The 19,673-nt window shown below is 50.8% G+C and overlaps 7 protein-coding genes across 8 annotated transcripts; 3 read left to right on the top strand and 4 right to left on the bottom strand.

The window, feature by feature from the left end:
- The first annotated feature begins 1,025 nt into the window (after positions 1-1,025).
- LOC9640058 lies at positions 1,026-7,748 on the top strand. The gene is made up of 8 exons (XM_024676597.1): positions 1,026-2,218; positions 2,273-3,200; positions 4,733-4,808; positions 5,144-5,372; positions 5,574-5,645; positions 5,774-6,062; positions 6,241-6,734; positions 6,797-7,748. Exons 1-8 carry the CDS (start codon positions 1,705-1,707, stop codon positions 7,690-7,692), a joined length of 3,498 nt encoding a protein of 1,165 aa, XP_024532365.1. The 5' UTR covers positions 1,026-1,704; the 3' UTR covers positions 7,693-7,748.
- On the top strand, positions 5,106-6,230 carry LOC9640057 (cell number regulator 4). Its single transcript, XM_002971553.2, has 4 exons — positions 5,106-5,372; positions 5,574-5,645; positions 5,736-5,948; positions 6,002-6,230. Exons 1-4 carry the CDS (start codon positions 5,156-5,158, stop codon positions 6,064-6,066), a joined length of 567 nt encoding a protein of 188 aa, XP_002971599.2. The 5' UTR covers positions 5,106-5,155; the 3' UTR covers positions 6,067-6,230.
- Positions 7,749-7,800: 52 nt separating the features above from the next.
- On the bottom strand, positions 7,801-10,314 carry LOC9642771 (ataxin-10). The gene is made up of 5 exons (XM_024676596.1): positions 10,215-10,314; positions 10,007-10,082; positions 9,821-9,900; positions 8,721-9,455; positions 7,801-8,661 (listed from the first exon to the last, which is right to left on the bottom strand). The coding sequence occupies exons 1-5, from the start codon at positions 10,312-10,314 to the stop codon at positions 7,823-7,825; spliced, it is 1,830 nt and encodes a 609-aa protein (XP_024532364.1). The 3' UTR covers positions 7,801-7,822.
- A 512-nt stretch (positions 10,315-10,826) lies between these two features.
- On the bottom strand, positions 10,827-12,430 carry LOC9642770 (anthocyanidin 3-O-glucosyltransferase 7). Of its 2 annotated transcripts, XM_024676560.1 has the most exons (3): positions 12,298-12,430; positions 11,958-12,243; positions 10,827-11,893 (listed from the first exon to the last, which is right to left on the bottom strand). In XM_024676560.1, the coding sequence occupies exons 1-3, from the start codon at positions 12,403-12,405 to the stop codon at positions 10,998-11,000; spliced, it is 1,290 nt and encodes a 429-aa protein (XP_024532328.1). In that variant the 5' UTR covers positions 12,406-12,430; the 3' UTR covers positions 10,827-10,997. The 2 variants fall into 2 exon arrangements, with proteins under 2 accessions (XP_024532328.1, XP_002971384.1); XM_002971338.2 differs by having other exon boundaries at positions 11,958-12,430.
- Positions 12,431-12,486: 56 nt separating this feature from the next.
- LOC9642769 (cell number regulator 4) lies at positions 12,487-13,563 on the bottom strand. The gene is made up of 4 exons (XM_002971337.2): positions 13,325-13,563; positions 13,049-13,120; positions 12,753-12,965; positions 12,487-12,690 (listed from the first exon to the last, which is right to left on the bottom strand). Exons 1-4 carry the CDS (start codon positions 13,539-13,541, stop codon positions 12,626-12,628), a joined length of 567 nt encoding a protein of 188 aa, XP_002971383.2. The 5' UTR covers positions 13,542-13,563; the 3' UTR covers positions 12,487-12,625.
- Positions 13,564-13,601: 38 nt separating this feature from the next.
- LOC112346817 lies at positions 13,602-14,157 on the bottom strand. The gene is made up of 2 exons (XM_024676563.1): positions 13,734-14,157; positions 13,602-13,681 (listed from the first exon to the last, which is right to left on the bottom strand). The coding sequence occupies exons 1-2, from the start codon at positions 14,134-14,136 to the stop codon at positions 13,668-13,670; spliced, it is 417 nt and encodes a 138-aa protein (XP_024532331.1). The 5' UTR covers positions 14,137-14,157; the 3' UTR covers positions 13,602-13,667.
- A 2,981-nt stretch (positions 14,158-17,138) lies between these two features.
- On the top strand, positions 17,139-19,630 carry LOC9642767 (putative pentatricopeptide repeat-containing protein At1g77010, mitochondrial). The gene has a single exon (XM_024676559.1). The coding sequence runs from the start codon at positions 17,558-17,560 to the stop codon at positions 19,487-19,489; it is 1,932 nt and encodes a 643-aa protein (XP_024532327.1). The 5' UTR covers positions 17,139-17,557; the 3' UTR covers positions 19,490-19,630.
- Positions 19,631-19,673: the final 43 nt, after the last annotated feature.

The raw sequence follows: 19,673 nt of genomic DNA, 5'->3' as shown, positions 1-19,673 counted from the left end.
ATAATTAATCAATTGAAATTTTTAATTATAAACATGTTTATCAACCATTAGAATAAACTAAAATATACTAAGAAGTGTTTAGGAAAATTTATAAATTATAAACATGTTTATAAATAATAAATACAAAGTTAATATAAATAATTAACAACCGTTAAATGGTAGAATATCCTAGAATATTCAAATATATTCCACTCCAATCTAAGTTTTTTCCTGATGTTAAACTAAAACTTTGAGCCAATATGTTTTAATTTAATGTGCTTAGCAATCACCAAGGAAGGGAGGGCTAACAAGCTTCTTGTCATTCAATCCTCTTCTCTCGCAGGCAATATACACCCTTTGCCTTGGCAAGAGCAGCGAGACACTATCCTCTTGCCGGAGACGTACAATTTCCACATTGATTTAGCAGGAGAGCAGCAATACGGCATGGTGCTTCGTGATACCAGTCGCAATCCTGCACAGGGCCAAGTGGTCGGGTGCGTGTGAGTTGGTCTTTCTTGCCTTTGCAATTCTTTTTTGAGCAATGGCTTGTTGCGGGAACTTCTCCAACACTTATGGGTGCATTCCTGAGCAGATTCCTGAGCCATTTCAGGTGGATTCGATCCGGGAGAGCATGAGCAGGCAGGTGCTGGGGTGGCCAATCGTGAGCAGGGGATGGAGCTGGTGGACAGATCGTGGTGAGGGATGGCGAGGGAGGAGCTAAGGAGGAAACTTGGGCACTTGGGAACTAGGCAGGCTGAAGGAGCCATGTCGACCAAAGGTTAAGAATGCTTTGGTAAGTTTTGAATGGAAAGAAGACGAAAGTTTAGCTGCACATTTGACTGGTTAAATTACATTTTTAATTATAATATAACCTTTTGTTTAGTATGTTGAGAGCTCCTCAATTCCAACCCGGATTGGCCTGGACGTTATCTGGCTGAAGGATGCCAAGATTCCCGGGCTGCGGGAAATCCTTCATAGCATGAAGAGCAACGTGTAGAGAGTCTTCTCTATTATGTGCGAATCTTGACGCGGGATTCCATCTAACCCTCCGTAGCGTCTATTTGTTTCCATCCACACGAAGGAGCGCTTTGGTCGCCACATCGCCTTTGATGAAAGAATTTATAAGCTTGGGTTCATCGACCAGTAGCAAGGCTTCTGATCCATGTCGTCGATTTCAAAGTCGTTTGAAGCCATGACCACCTCGCAAAACCTGGTAAATCACGCTCTCGGAATTCCAAAACCATCTGTCTTTCAGCATCTTATGATCGGCACTTGAGGAGCAAAACCCGCATGCGCAGCGGCCATGTCTTGCAGTTTGTGAAGATCTCTACAAGTTATTTCCGCCTCCATTCCGCTCGAGCAGCTTTACAGGGCGAGCAAGCTAAGAAGTCACTGTTAAGAGCACTGATCTTTCTGCAAGAACACTTCAAGTAGCCTTTCCTTCCTCTTTTCGCTTGTCACCTGCTGCAGTAAAGCGCCCATCAACGAATCCAGCAGCTCCGGAATGGCGAGCACCAACTTTTATTTCGTGCTGTAGAGCAAAGTCAGATTGCCTGGTCAATTCCGGGCTACTTTCTTGTACTTTCGTGCCTCTCACGAGGAGCATTCCTTTCTGTGGTGTTCTAATTGGGTACTTCTTCAAGCATAATTCCCAAATCACTACTTCGGTACTCCCCAGCGGCCTATATCTTACCTGGCTTCCAATCCAAGGTCAAAGCGCTGCGAATGGCGGGTGCTAGCAAGAAGCCTCATGTTCTAGCGTTCCCATTCCCAATCCCGGGCCACACGAATTCGCTCATGCACTTCTGCCGTCGCCTCGCGGCCTGCGATGTCACCATCACCTACGCCTCCAATCCGAGCAACATGAAGCTCATGCACCAGACGCGCGATCTGATTGCAGACCCCCACGCCAAGAGCAACGTCCGCATCGTCGAGGTCTCGGACGATCCAGGTAACAGCAGCAACGATCTCGCCAAGGGGGATCCCAGCGCGCTCGTGGAGAAGATCCGCCTGGCAGTGCGGGCCATGGCAGCCTCTGTGCGAGAGCTTATCCGGAAGTTCCAGGAGGAAGGGAATCCCGTTTGTTGCATGATCACAGACACCTTCAACGGATTCACCCAGGATCTGGCGGACGAATTTGGCATCCCCAGGGCGGTGTTCTGGACCTCCAATGCGATCAGCGACATCTATCACCTCTTCCTGCCGGAGCTCATGTCCAAAGGATTCGTGCCAGTCACGAGTAAGTTCTCCCTCCCCTGTTTTTAGGGTTCTAAGGAAACTCTTCTTCTTCCAGCCAGGAAAACGGACGAGCTCATCGCATTCCTCCCCGGATGCCCGCCGATGCCCGCCACGGATCTGCCGCTCGCCTTCTACTACGACCACCCAATCCTGGGCGTGATCTGCGACGGCGCGTCGCGGTTCGCGGAGGCGAGATTCGCGCTGTGCAACAGCTACGAGGAGCTGGAGCCCCACGCAGTGGCGACGCTGCGCAGCGAGGTCAAATCCAGCTACTTCCCCATCGGCCCGTGCCTGTCCCCCGCATTCTTCGCGGGGGAATCCACCGCGGTGGAGCGATCCAGCGAGCACCTGTCTCCCGAGGATCTGGCGTGCCTGGAGTGGCTTGACACACAGAAGGAATCCTCCGTGATCTACGTCTCCTTCGGCAGCGTGGCCACCATGTCCGTGGAGCAATTCCAGGAGCTCGCCAGGGGCCTGGAGCGCAGCAACCAGCCCTTCGTGCTGGTGCTGCGCAAGACCCTGGTCGCGGATCCCTCGGTGCACGATTTCTTCGAGGGATTGAAGCAGCGGATCGGCGAGCGCGGGATCGTGATCTCGTGGGCGCCGCAAATGCACGTCTTGCTCCACCCGGCGGTGGGAGGATTCCTGACGCACTGCGGATGGAACTCGACGGTGGAGGGGATCTGCGCGGGCGTGCCGATGCTCGCCTGGCCTTGCATGGCGGAGCAAAACATCAACTGCAAGGAGCTTGTGGAGCACTGGAAGCTGGCGATCCCGGTCCAGGATGATCGGGATAAAAGCTCCGTGATCTCGGTCTCCAGCGAGAGGCTAGCGGATCTAGTGGCGAGGCTGATGAGAGGCGACGAGGGTCACGAGATGCGAGCCCGGGCTCGGGAATTCCGCAAGGTTACTGCGGCTGCCATAGCCGAGGGAGGATCCTCGGACAGGAACCTCAAGGCCTTCGCCCAAGCTCTGAGAGATCTGTGATCTCTTGGAGGCGACGATTAGAATCAATCAATGGGTCAGTGAGATTGGAAGTTTTAATAAGCCAATTGTGCTGCCTCTATGCGGTCTTTCACTCCCTTTTTTCCATGTGCCTATAGCTTAAGTACTTGTACATGTTTTTGGAACAGATTCTTGGGGTTGGGTTTCCAAAAACCATGTTGCCAATGCACAAAACTGTGCCAAGAGTGTCAAACTGTGATCGCACGGTGGTGGTATTTGAGCTGGCAATAGCAAATAGAAGAAGAAAGAGATACATTCCCAAGAGCTTGTATAAAGATAGGTCCTCCCCTTGTCCAGCGCCCCAATATAGCATTGTTGGGCTCCAATCTTTGAGGCTCCAAAGATTTATAGTTTGACCGAGCGGTATAGCTTAACAATCACTGCCACCAGGGGTGAGGCGCTCCTAGCTCTAAGAGTTACTTGATCAACAATTGGCAAGGGATCATATCAAATGTTCCACAAATCCAAGTAGCAATGTCTTGTTTCATCCCAACCTTGTGCGTTCCATAAGGATGCACAAAGTGAGAAGGTGGTCCAGGCAAGATCGCTGTTTTCGAAACCCATTGGGCTCAAGTGTGTACGTTGTGTTGAGATATACGCTCTCTATGACATGAGCCCAGGCGGCAGTACCTCACTGTATGTCTTCGACTGTCATAGATCCTTGTCCATCATGTTTTCTTCTTCCCAATAGATTTCCTTGAAAGGCCGATTTTGCAGGGGCTCATGGAGAAAAAGTTTTCGAGATTATTCCAGAAGCCTGTGATGAAGAGGCTTTTGTGTTTAAAAGCGTTTAATAGTGATCTTTATTTCTCGAGTTTATTACTGTCCTTGGCATGTGGGGAATCCCCTTGTGAGGCATATAAGGCTACAACATGTTCCCCGACACCCTTGCTATGGGGTTTCTTGTGGTTCTTGTGGCCAGCTGGGAAATTCAATGGCCCCAAAGGTTTTGTGAGTATCTGAGAGTGAGTTTAACAGCAACAAGATGTCCTTTCCCGCTTGGCTCTCTTGCCCAAGGCTTCTGCAGGTTGTGCCTGCGCCCCTGCATGCGGGCAAGATCAATGCTCAAGGCCTGACTGGATGACACTTCTGCAATTTCCAAGTCGAGCGGTTGGATCAGTCTCAATGAGTTCGATAGTTCGCCCCTGCCTGGGTTGCACAAGGTCAAAGCATACAAGATTTCTTGATCCTTGTTGGAGAATAATTTTATTTATTTTTCCAAACGCACCAGCTACTTTTTTTCACAAACAGCTCTTAGGAACTTAGTACCTTAAGAACTGCCTCAACTCCTCTGGATGCCCACAAGACCATAACTTCGTGGTTGCATACTTCTCAAGCCTCATTGCTCTTGTGGGGACAACACCTGCTTGCAACCTGGGATCTTTGGCTATGGTGGAGAGTATTCTACTGGATCTGGCATCGCACTTCTCACTAACACCAGTGCTAGCGTTGTCAATGGTGTCGTTTTACAAGCTTGTCCTTCTCTTTCACTGATCTCACGGTTCCTCAGACAACCTCAAGCAGCTCCTCGAGGTCTACTACATCCCAGCATCGATCCCAAGACTGCCTTCCGGGAAAACATTCGAGTGACCATACCTTTCTTGTTTGACTCGTAGTGATTCAAACTTGGCCTGCTAATGGACAAACGTGAAAGAAAACACGAGGAAAAGACACAGGCCGCCGTGTCCAATTGATTCAGAAACATTTGTGAAAATTACCACGTTATGAATAGTGTTTTAGCCTCTGCAAATGCCCGAAAAGTTACCAGCCGTGTCCAAAACGTTCGGAACAAATCAAACGCGGCTTGCGACGCGGACAGCGGCTGACTGTTTCCTTGCGTTGACCATGACGCTATTGGCCAATACAACCCTTACAAAGTCTCCTCTTCCTCTTCTCAAAAGATCGTTCACTTCTGATAAAGAGCAACACCACCATGGCCTACACTTACACCCCGCAAGGCCATCCAACGCAGCAGTATCAAGGACAGCAGCAAGGATTCACCAGCGAAGGCCATCCTATTGCCCCTCCTGCTGCTTATCCCCAGCCTCCGCCTGGTAGTTACTATGGACCCGGAGTGGCAACCTTGGCACCCCCGAATTCTGGCCTCTGGACAACGGGCCTCTGTGGATGCACCGAGGACTGCCCCTCTTGTAAGGCTGTTTTTATTTTTTTTTCGAGAAAAAGAGTTCTTTTCGTGCAGCTTGGATGATTGATTGAGTGATCTCTTTAAATTTGCTTTCTGTTCTTTGATCCTAGATCTGGTTTGTAGCAGACTTCCAGATAGATGAGATATCCGGTCGACATTTCTTAAAATTTATTTGATCAATCCTCTCCATCTGGTGTAACCACAGGCTGGTGTGCGTGGTGCTGCCCCTGCGTTCTTGTTGGGCGCATGGCCAACATTCTGGATCAAGGCATGACCTGTGAGTATTCAACTTTGAGTTTTTTTGATGTTCCGCTCACGATTCTTTCCTTTTCTGCTTGGATTTGTGATCCAATGTTGTATGTGATAGCTGTCTTCACCGGAGCCGCCATCTTTTGCATCGTGCAGTGGTTCACCGGCTGTGGCTGCCTCTACAGCTGCCTGTACCGTGCAAAGCTGCGCCACAAGTACGGACTCCCCGAGGAGCCCTGCAACGACATCTGCACCGAGTGCTGGTGCAACTGCTGCTCCATTGCCCAGGCTTACAGGGAGCTCAGGAACCGCAACATCAACCCGGCTCTGGGTATGATTTCTGGGGCCTTGGTGATCTTTGTTTCCTGATTTCTGATTTTTCAGGGTACGAGTTTGCGAGGGCGGTGTACGAGCAACCACCTCAAGTGCAGGAGATGCGCAAAATGTGAGCTACGGAAATTAGTTTTTAAAATCTTCAACTTGAAAATGCTTCTTCGGGGCTTTCCAAGAATGCCATGTTGCATTCGTGATCGGAAGGATTTCTTCCTTGTGACATTGGAAAATAATAGAAGCCCAAGTTTGTATAAATTTCTAAACATCTCATCTAGAATTATTTAATGTCCTAAAAAGAACATATACTGGAATATATTCTGGAAGAGCTATCCTCTTATGGCGGACGAGCAGCGCCTTCACGTAGCGGTGCTCCCAACCGCCGGCTCCGGCCACATCAATCCCATGCTCGAGCTCTGCCGCCGCCTCGTCCCGCTAGGATTCCAGGTAACCTTCGTCTATCCCAGCAATCTATGCCCCAAGCTGGAGTCGAGCCTTCGGCACGATGATCTTCACTTCCAAGTGGTGCCAAGCCCAGCCTCGGACAAGCTTTTGCTCATGGATCCCGCGTTGCAAGAGGACGTGACACCGGTTCTAGAGGCCCTCCGTCCACCAGTAAAGTGCCTTATCGCTGATATGTTCTTAGGCTGGTCACAGGACGTGGCCGAGAGCCTGGGGATTCCACGAGTTGCCTTCATTCCCAGTGACTCAGTCAGCGAAGCGATGTGCTACCATATTCCAGAGCTTGTCTCCATGGGTTTCATTCCTGGCCATGTTCCTGCCAATGGTGAGAAGAAGAAGAAACTTTACAATTGCTTCATACCGATCGACGAATATGTGTTGTCTCAGCCGATCCAAATCCGGAAGCTTTGATCGACTTCATCCCCGGTCTCGAGCCTTTTACACGAGAGTTGCTCCCTCTTGCCTTCCAGCACTGGGGACCCATTGTGACCACTCTGGGAGTTGCAGCCAGACGAACAAAGGATGCGGTTTGCATTGTCGTCAACACGATTGAGGAGTTGGATCAGGAAGTCGTGAATGGACGGAGGTTGCTGTTCTCCAGTTATTTACCAGTCGGACCTCTGGTACCTGCGGAGCTTCTGCAAGAACAGCACCCGATCACTCTCAGTTCTCCAAATGACACTAGCATGATCTGGCTGGACAAACAAGCTTACGGCTCGGTTCTCTATATCGCTTTTGGCAGTGTTGTTACTCTGCCAGCCGACCAAGTGGAGAAGATTGCAAGAGCTGTAAAAGCCACCCGTCAGCCAGTCTTGTGGGCGATCAGGAGGAACTTTGCAAAAGACGTACCTGAGAACTTTTATGAAAGCTTGCAAGAGATAGTTGGGGAGCAAGCCTGCCTGGTGGTGGAATGGGCTCCGCAAGTAAACGTCTTGCGCCACTCCGCGGTTGGAGCCTTCTTAATGCACGGTGGATGGAACTCAGCTCTAGAAGCCCTGTGCTGTGGAGTACCAATGCTTTGCTGGCCCTGCGATAACGATCAGAACTTGAATGCTCTCACGATAGTGAAGAAGTGGAGAACTGGGATAATGGTGGCTCATGGACCCAAAGACGATGTGAGAAGCGAAGACTTGGGAAACGTTATAGATGCTGTGATGAACGGCGAGGAAGGGAGGAGGATGAGGAGCAGAGCTCAAGAACTTAAAAAGATTGTGAGAGCAGGTACTTGCCTGGAGAGAAATCTTCGACAGTTCAAGGATGTGATCATAGCCGCGTCTCAATAGGGGCCTGCAATACCATCTGGATTCATACTTGATCAAAGAGACAAAGTTCACGAGAAGAACTAGAATGATGGACAACTTGAAAACAATTGTGCGAGAGAAGGTACTTGCCTCGATAATCTTTACCTCGTAGCTATGGTCTATTGTCCCCGGAGGTCGAATCGTTCACGAGCTTTGGCCGCTTCGTTAACTCGTCGACTTCCACCTTGAGACCATCCAGAACGTTGACAGCCTTCTTGATCTCGAGGTTTGCGAGCTCCTGTACGTTTCGTTCGTTCCCTTCTGTAAGATTCCTGATGGCCCATAGACCCCATTCCCTGAGATAAGGATTGTCTTCATCAACCACGCACTGCTGGAGAACTAAGAGCAAGCCTCCGTCCTCTCGAACTCGGTCTTGGACACGGGGCCGATGAAACGACATGTTTGCGATCACGGACACTATGTCACGTCGGTAGCCTTTGTAGACGTTGTGCACTGGAAGCCGTGTTGGCATTGTAGCAGCCTGCTCTTCTTCGCACGGTGGAGACGTTGATGCACTGCCGGCAGCTTTCCTCACCATCTCTGGAGGTCCAAGCGCCCGTAACATCTCCAGCAGCAATCCAACCAAAGGACCAACTCTGGCTTCGTCGAGCTGGACGTCGTCATGTGTAGTGGCGAGTCTCGTGAGCAACAGACTGAATCCGAGGACGTCGGCGATTGGAAACCCTGTAGGCCAAGGCAACGCTTTGTCCATAAACGTGGCAGCCACGAGCATTGCCGACTGCTCAATGGTGTCCGCCAGAAACTCCATCGACTTCCATGGCATGGCAGCGACAGCCCCCTGGTTCTCATCCAAGACGGAGTATAACACACCGAGAAGGATGGCCTGCTCGGACGAGAAAGCCGACGTAGAAGAAGGTCCGAGGCTTGCAAACACCAGTGGGAGGTGTTCGTCTTTGAGGCACACCGCTTCCACGAGCAAGCTTAGCCACTCTACACAAGAACAATGCACGATACAAGTGATCGATCGAGTAGAGAAGAATTCCACGTACCAGAGCTTGGAGAATCCCTGAGAAGGATGGCCAAGAGACGACTCCCTTTCCCTCGAGCAAGCTGGAGGCGGCGCTCGGGGCTCGCTCTAGAGCATGTGTAGACCACCATGCTCAGCGGCTCGAGCACCTCTTTCGTGGAGACGCACGCCAAGTCGAGCAAAATCTCTGGAAAGAATGCCTTCCAGATGGAATCCTGTGCCTGCTCTCCACGCCCGGCCACATTCCCGAGCATCTGGAACAGCGCCTTTGCGCAATCCAGCCAGAACTTCCCATCCTCTTCCTCCAGATCCTCCTCGCGAAGAGAACATAAGCGCTTCTGGAATCTGGATGCCAGTGCTACTGCCAGATCCATCCCTTGCTCGGCGAGAAATGAATCCTGGTTCATGACTTCGCCGGCACAGAGATTGCGAAGAGCGCGCAGGAGCGGCAGGAGGAGATTGTCGTCGATACGTACCCGAGAACGCGAAACCAAGGCGGGGACGGCGCCGAGCTTCGCCAGGCAGGATCTGCCGTGGTCGGATCGCGCGCCATCGACCACGGCACGCAGAGCCGCCGATACCTCGCCATCCTTCTCGCGCAACGCTGCTACCGCCTCCTCCATTAGAACCCTAAAAAAACAAAGAGAGAGGAAGGGAATTTCTTGGTGGCATTTGTCAGGAATGGGGATCTTGCTAAGTTTAAATTTCCTTTGATGATCAGCAGATAAAACCACAGTGACATGAAACGCAATAATCACTGCATACGCGAGCAGCATGGTCCATAAGTATAGCTGAAACATTGTGAAAGATAAAGCACAAAAGAGACTTGGTGTTTTGGAGCACAACTTGTGATGCAAATGCCGAGAAAGGAAATTGCGACATTTTTGTTGTTGAAAGTGATGGGATCGTTTCTGGGAGGACGGATTGACGAAAACATGGAGTTATCTATGTGTCAAAGATTCCTTCATCTCAATCTGGTCAGCCTTCTAAAACTATTCTAGAAACTATTCTGCTATGTTGGTGGGCCTGGGAATGGCACGACGCTTTATCTACCATACTGCATACATTCCCGCCAGTGGTGAAGGAGAAAAGTTCTGGGAAACGTTTTCATCGCTATCATACCTTTGTGTTCTTCCGCAGTTCCAGCACTCGGCTTCGAGGACGTCAAGGATTTCGAGTCACGCACAGTGAACCAAAGGATGCTAAGTTTTGGTCCCGGAAGAGAACTCAACGTTGACAAAAAGGTCATTGATGCTAGAGAAGAAAGGAGGAACAGGCGTTCTTATAAACTATGATAAAAGTACCTACTTGGAATCCCTTCTAGCCTTTTCTCCCATAGCAAACTCTTGTGATCTCTTTGGGAAACTACGAGGTGGTGTATGTCCTGCAAAACGGCTCACAAAAGAAGAGAATTCCATGAGAGTTTCTAGAATGGTATTTGCAGCGTCAAAGGAAGACGAGCATTTCTCTGGATTTGTGTTGGTTTTGGTTTGCTTTTGCTATGGAATGGCCCAACCTTGGATTCCCTCGACATCACCAATGACCAGTCCGGAGATGATCATCAATGCTAGTAGAGCTCCAAGTGTAGGTAATGCCTCAAGCTCTTCCATTGGCATCCTCGTTGGTGATGGTAGTGCCAGCGGCTTTCGTGGATGCTCTTGCTCCAGCGTCCAGTTTCCAGCTAAATGAATGGCTTTAGATTTTGAATTTTAACTTTCTTTCATGGATCATCGCCGGTATTCTTGGCAGTCGATCGATCGAACAGGCTTTTGGCGCCATCCTCGGCAAATGCCGCGATCATGATGTTGCTAGAGAAGACGTTGCGCAGCCGGACTCTATCCAAAACCCTGCGCGCGTCTTCGATGTAAATTCCCCTGGAATGTATCCCTCTTGTGTCCCTCTCGGCCCCGTGTCCAAGACCGAGTTCAAGAGAACGGAGGCTTGCTCTTAGTTCTCCAGCAGTGCGTGGTTGATGAAGACAATCCTTATCTCAGGGAGTGGGCCATCAGGAATCTTACAGAAGGGAACGAACGAAACGTACAGGAGCTCGCAAACCTCGAGATCAAAAAGGCTGTCGACGTTCTAGATGATCTCAAGGTGGAAGTCGACGAGTTAACGAAGCGGCCAAAGCTCGTGAACGATTCGAACTCCGGGGACAATAGCCCAGGGTCTCGAGGTAAAGATTATCGAGGCAAATACCTTCTCTCGCACAATTGTTTTCAAGTTCTCCATCATTTTAGTTCTTCTCGTGAACTTTGTCTCTTTGATCAAGTATGAATCCAGATGGTATTGCAGGCCCCTATTGAGACGCGGCTATGATCACATCCTTGAGCTGTCGAAGATTTCTCTCCAGGCAAGTACCTGCCCTCACAATCTTTTTAAGTTCTTGAGCTCTGCTCCTCATCCTCCTCCCTTCCTCGCCGTTCATCACAGCATCTATAACGTTTCCCAAGTCTTCGCTTCTCACATCGTCTTTGGGTCCATGAGCCACCATTATCCCAATTCTCCACTTCTTCACTATCGTGAGAGCATTCAAGTTCTGATCGTTACCGCAGGGCCAGCAAAGCATTGGTACTCCACAGCACAGGGCTTCTAGAGCTGAGTTCCATCCACCGTGCATTAAGAAGGCTCCAACCGCGGAGTGGCGCAAGACGTTTACTTGCGGAGCCCATTCCACCACCAGGCAGGCTTGCGCCCCAACTATCTCTTGCAAGCTTTCATAAAAGTTCTCAGGTACGTCTTTTGCAAAGTTCCTCCTGATCGCCCACAAGACTGGCTGACGAGTGGCTTTTACAGCTCTTGCAATCTTCTCCACTTGGTCGGCTGGCAGAGTAACAACACTGCCAAAAGCGATATAGAGAACCGAGCCGTAAGCTTGTTTGTCCAGCCAGATCATGCTAGTGTCATTTGGAGAACTGAGAGTGATCGGGTGCTGTTCTTGCAGGAGCTCCGCAGGTACCAGAGGTCCGACTGGTAAATAACTGGAGAACAGCAACCTCCGTCCATTCACGACATCCTGATCCAACTCCTCAATCGTGTTGACGACAATACAAACCGCATCCTTTGTTCGTCTGGCTGCAACTCCCACAGTGGTCACAATGGGTCCCCCGTGCTGGAAGGCAAGAGGGAGCAACTCTCTTGTAAAAGGCTCAAGACCGGGGATGAAGTCGATCAAAGCGTCCGGATTTGGATCGGCTGAGACAACAACACATATTTGTCGATCGGTATGAAGCAATGTAAAGTTTCTTCTTCTTCTCACCATTGGCAGGAACATGGCCAGGAATGAAACCCCTGGAGACAAGCTCTGGAATATGGTAGCACATCGCTTCGATGACTGAGTCACTGGGAATGAAGGCAACTCGTGGAATCCCCAGGCTCTCGGCCACATCCTGTGACCAGCCTAAGAACATATCAGCGATAAGGCACTTTACTGGTGGACGGAGGGCCTCTAGAACCGGTCTCACGTCCTCTTGCAACGCGGGATCCATGAGCAAATGCTTGTCCGAGGCTGGGCTTGGCACCACTTGGAAGTGAAGATCATCGTGCTGAAGGCTCGACTCCAGCTTGGGGCATAGATTGCTGGGATAGACGAAGCTTACCTGGAATCCTAGTGGGACGAGGCGGCGGCAGAGCTCGAGCATGGGATTGATGTGGCCGGAGCCGGTGGTTGGGAGCACCGCTACGTGAAGGCGCTGCTCGTCCGCCATAAGAGGATAGCTCTTCCAGAATATATTCCAGTATATGTTCTTTTTAGGACATTAAATAATTCTAGATGAGATGTTTAGAAATTTATACAAACTTGGGCTTCTATTATTTTCCAATGTCACGAGGAAGAAATCCTTCCGATCACGAATGCAACATGGCATTGTTGGAAAGCCCCGAAGAAGCATTTTCAAGTTGAAGATTTTAAAAACTAATTTCCGTAGCTCACATTTTGCGCATCTCCTGCACTTGAGGTGGCTGCTCGTACACCGCCCTCGCAAACTCGTACCCTGAAAAATCACCATTTTCAGAAATCAGGAAACAAAGATCACCAAGGCCCCAGAAATCATACCCAGAGCCGGGTTGATGTTGCGGTTCCTGAGCTCCCTGTAAGCCTGGGCAATGGAGCAGCAGTTGCACCAGCACTCGGTGCAGATGTCGTTGCAGGGCTCCTCGGGGAGTCCGTACTTGTGGCGCAGCTTTGCACGGTACAGGCAGCTGTAGAGGCAGCCACAGCCGGTGAACCACTGCACGATGCAAAAGATGGCGGCTCCGGTGAAGACAGCTACAACATTGGATCACAAATCCAAGCAGAAAAGGAAAAAATCGTGAGCGGAACATCAAAAAAACTCAAAGTTGAATACTCACAGGTCATGCCTTGATCCAGAATGTTGGCCATGCGCCCAACAAGAACGCAGGGGCAGCACCACGCACACCAGCCTGTGGTTACACCAGATGGAGAGGATTGATCAAATAAATCTTAAGAAACGTCGGACGGATATCTTATCTATCTGGAAGTTTGCTACAAACCAGATCTAGGATCAAAGAACAGAAAGCAATTTTAAAGAGATCACTCAGTCAATCATCCAAGCTGCATCCAAGCTGCACAAAAAGAGCTCTTTTTCTCGAAAGAAAAAACCTTACAAGAGGGGCAGTCCTCGGTGCATCCACAGAGGCCCGTTGTCCAGAGGCCAGAATTCGGGGGTGCCAAGGTTGCCACTCCGGGTCCATAGTAACTACCAGGCGGAGGCTGGGGATAAGCAGCAGGAGGGGCAACGGGATGGCCTTCGCTGGTGAATCCTTGCTGCTGCCCTTGATGCTGTTGCGTTGGATGGCCTTGTGGGGTGTAAGTGTAGGCCATGGTGGTGTTGCTCTTGATCAGGAGCGACCGATCTTAACATTAGACGAGGGTTTTTTTGCAAGGGCGACATTTTCAAAGCAAGGACGCCGCACGCCGCACGTCGCACGTCGCACGTCGCGTTTGCTCTTAGGAACTTGCCTCTAGCCCGCGAGACCATAACTTCGTGGTTAAGAGCGAAGCAAAAAACCATACCCATTTTAACATAGTCGTGGCTCCTTTGCCGAACGCCCTCTGGCTTCTCCGCCGGAGAGGCCCGCGCGACCTCGGCCACGATTGCCGTGTGGACGATCTTCTGCAGCAGCCGGTGCTGGGGTGGCGGCATTCTCTGGAGTCCCTCCAGCCGCGACTGAAGCTGCCGCTCCTGCTCATCCATGGCGGCCAGGGGCGCCTTCAGGACCCTCTGCTTGCTGCGCAGCAGCAAGGTGAGGCGCCGATGGTGCTGCTGCTCCTCCGGGGACACCGACGCCCACGCCGGGATCGCCATTCTCTCCAAAACAAAGCCCGCCAAATGATATCCCAGAGCTCCCGCAGTGGTAAGAACAAAAGTTTGAAAAGAAAGGAGGCATACCTCTGTGCGTTCTTTCCTCTCTTTCATGCAACCCTGACCATCAAACTTTGATCGACTTCATTCCCGGCCTTGAGCCTTTCCCGAGGAGACTACTTCCTCTTGTCTTCTTTAGTTTTTTGTGACATTTGTTCTGAATACGTGACAAAGTTTTTGTTTACCCTTAAAGCGTTTTTTGCTACAAGCAGCCAAGATGTGAAAAGTTTACAAATGGTATCAATTGATGGTGGCCATGTGGTTTCTTGTGGTTCTTGCGGCCAGCTGGGGAAATCCAGTGGCCCTGTGAGTATCTAAGAGTGAGTTTGACAGCCGTGCCTTAGCAGTCTTTCGCAGGTTCCAGGTCGAGATGTCGGGCTGGTGACACGTGGACCAGTCGCAATTAGTTCCATCGTTCACAAGATCAGATCACAAAACAGCTATTTTGGACACTGTCTTTTCAAAGTTCCATGGATAGATTCTGACGATCATCTCTTGCTGAGCTTCACAGGCAAACCATGGGCCGGCAGAGGCGCTGTTTCCACTATAATACCTTCATTTGTGATCACAGGCTTCCAGTCGTGGCTTAGCAGCAGGTAATGCAAGAAAACGAGCATCTCCATCTTTGCAAATTCATTTCCAGGGCACGTCCGAGGCCCTCCTCCAAACGGTGTGAAGACGTAAGGAGCTGGGCCATTGCCTTGAAACCTGAGAGGATCAAACTTTTGAGGTTCCGGAAAGAACTCGTCTTTCATCCGGGAAGTGTTAACAGACCACATGATCGATGCTGGGATGTAGAAGACCTCGAGGGTTGGCTCAGGATCAGTGAAAGAGAAGGACAAGCTTGTAAACGACACCATTAACAACACTAGATGGTGTGCATAGCCAAAGATCCCAGCTTGTAAGGAGGTATTGTCCCCGGGAAGAGCAATGAGGCCTCTTCTAGATCCAAACTCCATCTGGCGACACTTCTTCGTCAGTGCAAACCGAGATAGCGTCAGCTCAAACACTACATCGCAAAGAGACTGTTTCTAAAGGTAACGATTCTTCTTTCTTTCTTATCATGTTCTGACATTGGCAAAATTTCCTTGAAGTAATTCCTCGGATGTGCAGCGGTGGAGCCGCCAATTCTTCACAAAGATTGGATCATTCATCCGATACAGGTAGCCAATCCACAATTGTGTATTGAACACAAAGCTTTGTGTTGCGTAGATAATCGACACTCGGGATCCGGTACTGCTGCTCTTAGGGCCGTCTACTCAGTTCTTTCCAAAGGAACATGTGTTTCCGCAAGCTCTGTGAAAGCAATCAATCAAACTCTTCGATTTGCAGGAATGCCATCCTTTCTACGCAACATATAGTGACAGCCGGACTTAACGCAGTTGTGGAGGTGAGCTTTGGGATTCTTTCTCTGAAACCAAATCAAATCCAGGTTCGTCAATCCCAAGGAGCTCGAAGAACTCTCCACTCTCAACAGTCTTCGGTTTCAACATTTTAGGTGGAGTTGCAGTACGTTGATTGTCGTAAATTTCACTCTTTTCCTCAGTAACAAACTCTGTCTGTCTGTCTCTCTCCATTCCTTGCTTTTTTGCCTCGCTCGGTCGCAATGCTGACAAGCTGGCCGACTCCTCTCTGGTCGAGAACCTGAGATCAGTCTCATGAAACTAGAATGGATATGTAAAATGCCTTGCATAGACAGACACGTTGTCCCGGCGATATGTAAACGTCATTTGCGTCAAGTAGTTGGTCCCGAAAGAGAAGAACTCCGCGATCTATCAAAGAATCCTCAAGAAAGATTACGTGTGGAATACAGACTCCTAAGAACTCTTTTTATAGGGATGTCAATTTGCGCGAAGAACTTTGACTTGGTCAGCGGTTTATAAGGTGATGAGCTTTTCCAGAAAAGAAGAACGATGAAAAGACTGACACAAGGTACTAGTATTGTATGGAAACCTGTGCCTGCTCTCCACGCAATCCAGCCACTACTGCATAAGCGCTTCTGAGTGCTACTGCTCGGCAAGGAACGAATCCTGGTTCATCGCAGAAATTGCGAACAGCGCGCAGGAACTCGATACGTACCCGAGAACGCGAAAACAAGGCGACGGCGCCGAGCCTTGCCAGGGAGGACCTTCCGTGGCCGGATCGAGCGCCATCACCCAAGGCACGCAGGGCCGCCATCCTCTTGGCGCAACGCGCCTTCTATGGAATCGCACAAGTCGTGTTAAACACCAGTCGCTCGATCTCTTCTGATATATTGCATCAGTGGTAAGGAGAAGGAAAGATCTTGGAAACGTTTTCATTGCTTCATACCTTTGTGTTCTTCGCTTTCATATCGGCGTTGAGCCTTTTTGATTTGGAGTAGCACCGAGGAGCTAAGGCCTCCTTTGGTCCTGGAAGAGAAGACTCGATGAGAAGCAAAAGCTCAGACAAACTGTGACACAAAGGTACCTGCTTGGAGTTCCTTTCTCAGTCGTCAAACTATTGGAATTATATATCCTGCAAAACAGCTTGCCAAAGAACAACCGTTTTCACAGAATGGAGCTAGAATTGAACGGTTGATGAACGGTTGATTTGCAGCAGATCTCTGAGCTTCACGAGAATTTCTAGTTGACGAACCTAGAATGGTACCTACAGTTCGCAGTGTCAAAGTAGCAACATGAGCACTGCTCGGGATCTGGACGACGGTTCCTGCGTTGCTTTGGGGGCTTGTTTCTTCGATTTTGCTCTGTAGAAGTTTCTCTAGAAATGTGAAGTAAAACTGGAGAGAGTACCTGCAAAGCCGAGGGCTTTGACATGGAATGGCCCAACCTTGAACTCCCTCCACATCCAGCACGTCATCACCAAAGCAATGGCCATCATACCCATCCCACCAAAGACTACTCCAGAGATGACCATCAAAGCCAGTAGAGCGCCAAGAACATGCAGCGGCTCAAGCTCTTCCCTTGGCATCTCCCTCGATGGCTGCTTCGATCGAGCCTCCAGCTTTGGCAATCTAAAAGCCCTAGGTAGTATAAATGAACCTCTTAGATTTGAATTTGTACCTTTGGTGGCGGCGTTCCTTTCTCCGCTTGTTGTCAAACAAATGCCGCTTCCACCCTGGGAATCAAGGCTCTGGAAAGAACCGAGATTAAAAAGTAGAATTTACAGCTTCGTTCGTGTTCCGGAGATTATGATCGAAATTTCGCAAAAAATGTCCAAGAATCCTCGAGAATCTGAAGAAAGAAAAAAAATTTCACGAGAATGGACAGGAAATCATCAAAGAAGAAACCCTTCGTCGCCATCATCATCATCACATTCCACCATCGCTCACACTCTCTCGTCTCTATTGTGCTCTATAGTTGCTGCTCTCTCTCTCGCATCGCTCACTCTCTCGTCTCTATCGCGCGCTCCATAATCGCCGCTCTCTCTTTGCCAACCTAAGAGGGGCGAGACGTTGTTTGAATGTAGCATACTTACGTATATTCTAGTATGTGGCATGGAAACGCAAGTCCTGGGCACCAGGAATCTCCACGAAGCCCTCGATCGCCTTGCGCAGTCCAACGCCGCGCTGGTTCCGGCGTCCTATGGTGCTCTTCTCAAAGAATGCGGCAATGCCAGGGAGCTGGCGCTGGGCAAGCTCGTCCACTCTCACATCGCCAAGCACGGATCATCCGACAGAGACACATTCCTGGGGAATTTCTTGGTTCACATGTATGGGCGGTGTGGAAGCATCGACGACGCGCGCAGGGTCTTTGATAGAATCCGGCTGCGCAACGTCTTCTCTAGCAACATCATGATCGCGGCATTTGCCGAGAATGGGGATCTTGCTAGCGCGAAGAACTTGTTCGATCGATCGACCGTGAAGAACACCGTGACATGGAACGCAATGATCAATGCGTACGTGGGCGCTGGCGCGATGGAAGAAGCTAAAGATCTGTTCAAGGCGATGCCAGTGAGAGACGTCGTTTCGTGGAGCGCGATGATCAAAGCAAATGCCGGGAGAGGGGATTTGGAGATGGCGATTCTTCTCTTCAAGCTCATGGATCTTGATGGAGTGCGGCCGAATCGCGTGACATTCATGTGTGTGCTCGAGGTGTGCGCTGATCTAGAGGCAATCACGCTGGGGATCACGATCCACGAGCTCATCCGGGAGGCAGGGCTGGAATCCGAGACGAAGATCGCGAACACGCTCATCCACATGTATGGGAGCTGCGGGAACATCCAGAAAGCCAGCGAGATCTTCGAATCGATGCCACACAAATCCACAGTCTCGTGGAATTCCATCGTCTCGGCCTATGCCTGGAGTGGAGATCTCGATCAAGCCAAGCGCCTGTTCGATCGGATGCCCCAGCGCGACGTGGTGTCGTGGAATTCGATGCTCGTGGCGTATTCCCAGAACGGGCATGGCGATCGAGCTCTGGAGCTGTTCTTGGCGATGGATCCCTCGCTGCAAAACGAGGTCACGTTCGTAATCGCGGCGGATGCCTGCGCGAGCCAGGCAGCGCTGGAAGAGGGCATCGCGATCCACTCGCGAGCATCGGCCCGGGGATTCGATGCCGACATCCGCGTCGCGAATGCGCTGCTCAATCTCTACGCGAAATGCGGCACGATCGATCGCGCGAAAGATCTCTTCGAGAGGATGATCGAGAGGGACGCTGTCTCGTGGACTGCGATGATCACAGCGTTTAGCCAGAGCGGGCAAGCATCAGAGGCACTGCTGATGATCCAGGCGATGGATCTCGAGGGTGTGAAGCTGGATGGATTCACCTACGTGACGGCGCTGGACGCGTGCGCGATCATCACTCCTCCGGCGGTGGGCGAGGGGCGATCGATCCACTCGAGGGCCGTGTTCTACGGCTATGGCGGCGACACCCTTGTGGCCAACGCGCTCGTCACGCTCCTGGGCAAATCCGGGAGCGTGGAGGGCGCCAAGACCGCCTTCGATCGAATTCGCTCCAAGGACGCCGTGTCGCTCAACAGCATGATCGCGATCTACGCCGCGAATGGATCCGGCGAGGCGGCGGTGGAGGCGCTGCGATCCATGGCGGCGGACGGCGTGAGCCCCGATTCCATCACATTCATGAGCGCGCTCTCGGCGTGTAGCCACTCGGGACTGCTGGATCTGGCCTGGGAGCTCTTCCCGTGCATCGCTGGGGACTATGGGATCGCTCCAGCGATGGATCACTACGTGAGCTTGCTGGATCTGCTGGCTAGAGCTGGGAGGATTGACGAGGCCGCGGATTTGATCGCCCATATGCCATTTGAGCCGCCGGTGCTGGCGTGGACGATACTGCTGGGCGCCTACAATGCGATGGGGCAGCAAGGATCCAATGCCGTGGAGCGATCGATGGAGCTAGAGCCCGAGAACTCGGCACACTATGTCCTTCTCTCCCATCTCAGGAGCCCTAAAAACAGGGGTAGGGTTTGATTTAAAGTTTGGTTTTTGGGGGGAAGGAAGGAGGGGAGCGGCCATGGATCCAAGGGGTGGACGCGAGAAAAAGCAGCGCCGGGCGGCGACCGAAGATCTTTGGCGAAAATCCGGGGTAAATGTAGTGGTTCTTTCGATTCATTGATTATTCGTTGCGTTTGCCAGGGCATTGCCAAATGGATGT

The sequence above is a fragment of the Selaginella moellendorffii genome, unplaced genomic scaffold (assembly GCF_000143415.4).
Source record: "Selaginella moellendorffii unplaced genomic scaffold, v1.0 SELMOscaffold_17, whole genome shotgun sequence".
NCBI lineage: Eukaryota > Viridiplantae > Streptophyta > Lycopodiopsida > Selaginellales > Selaginellaceae > Selaginella > Selaginella moellendorffii.
This window is presented reverse-complemented; position numbering and strand designations above follow the sequence as displayed.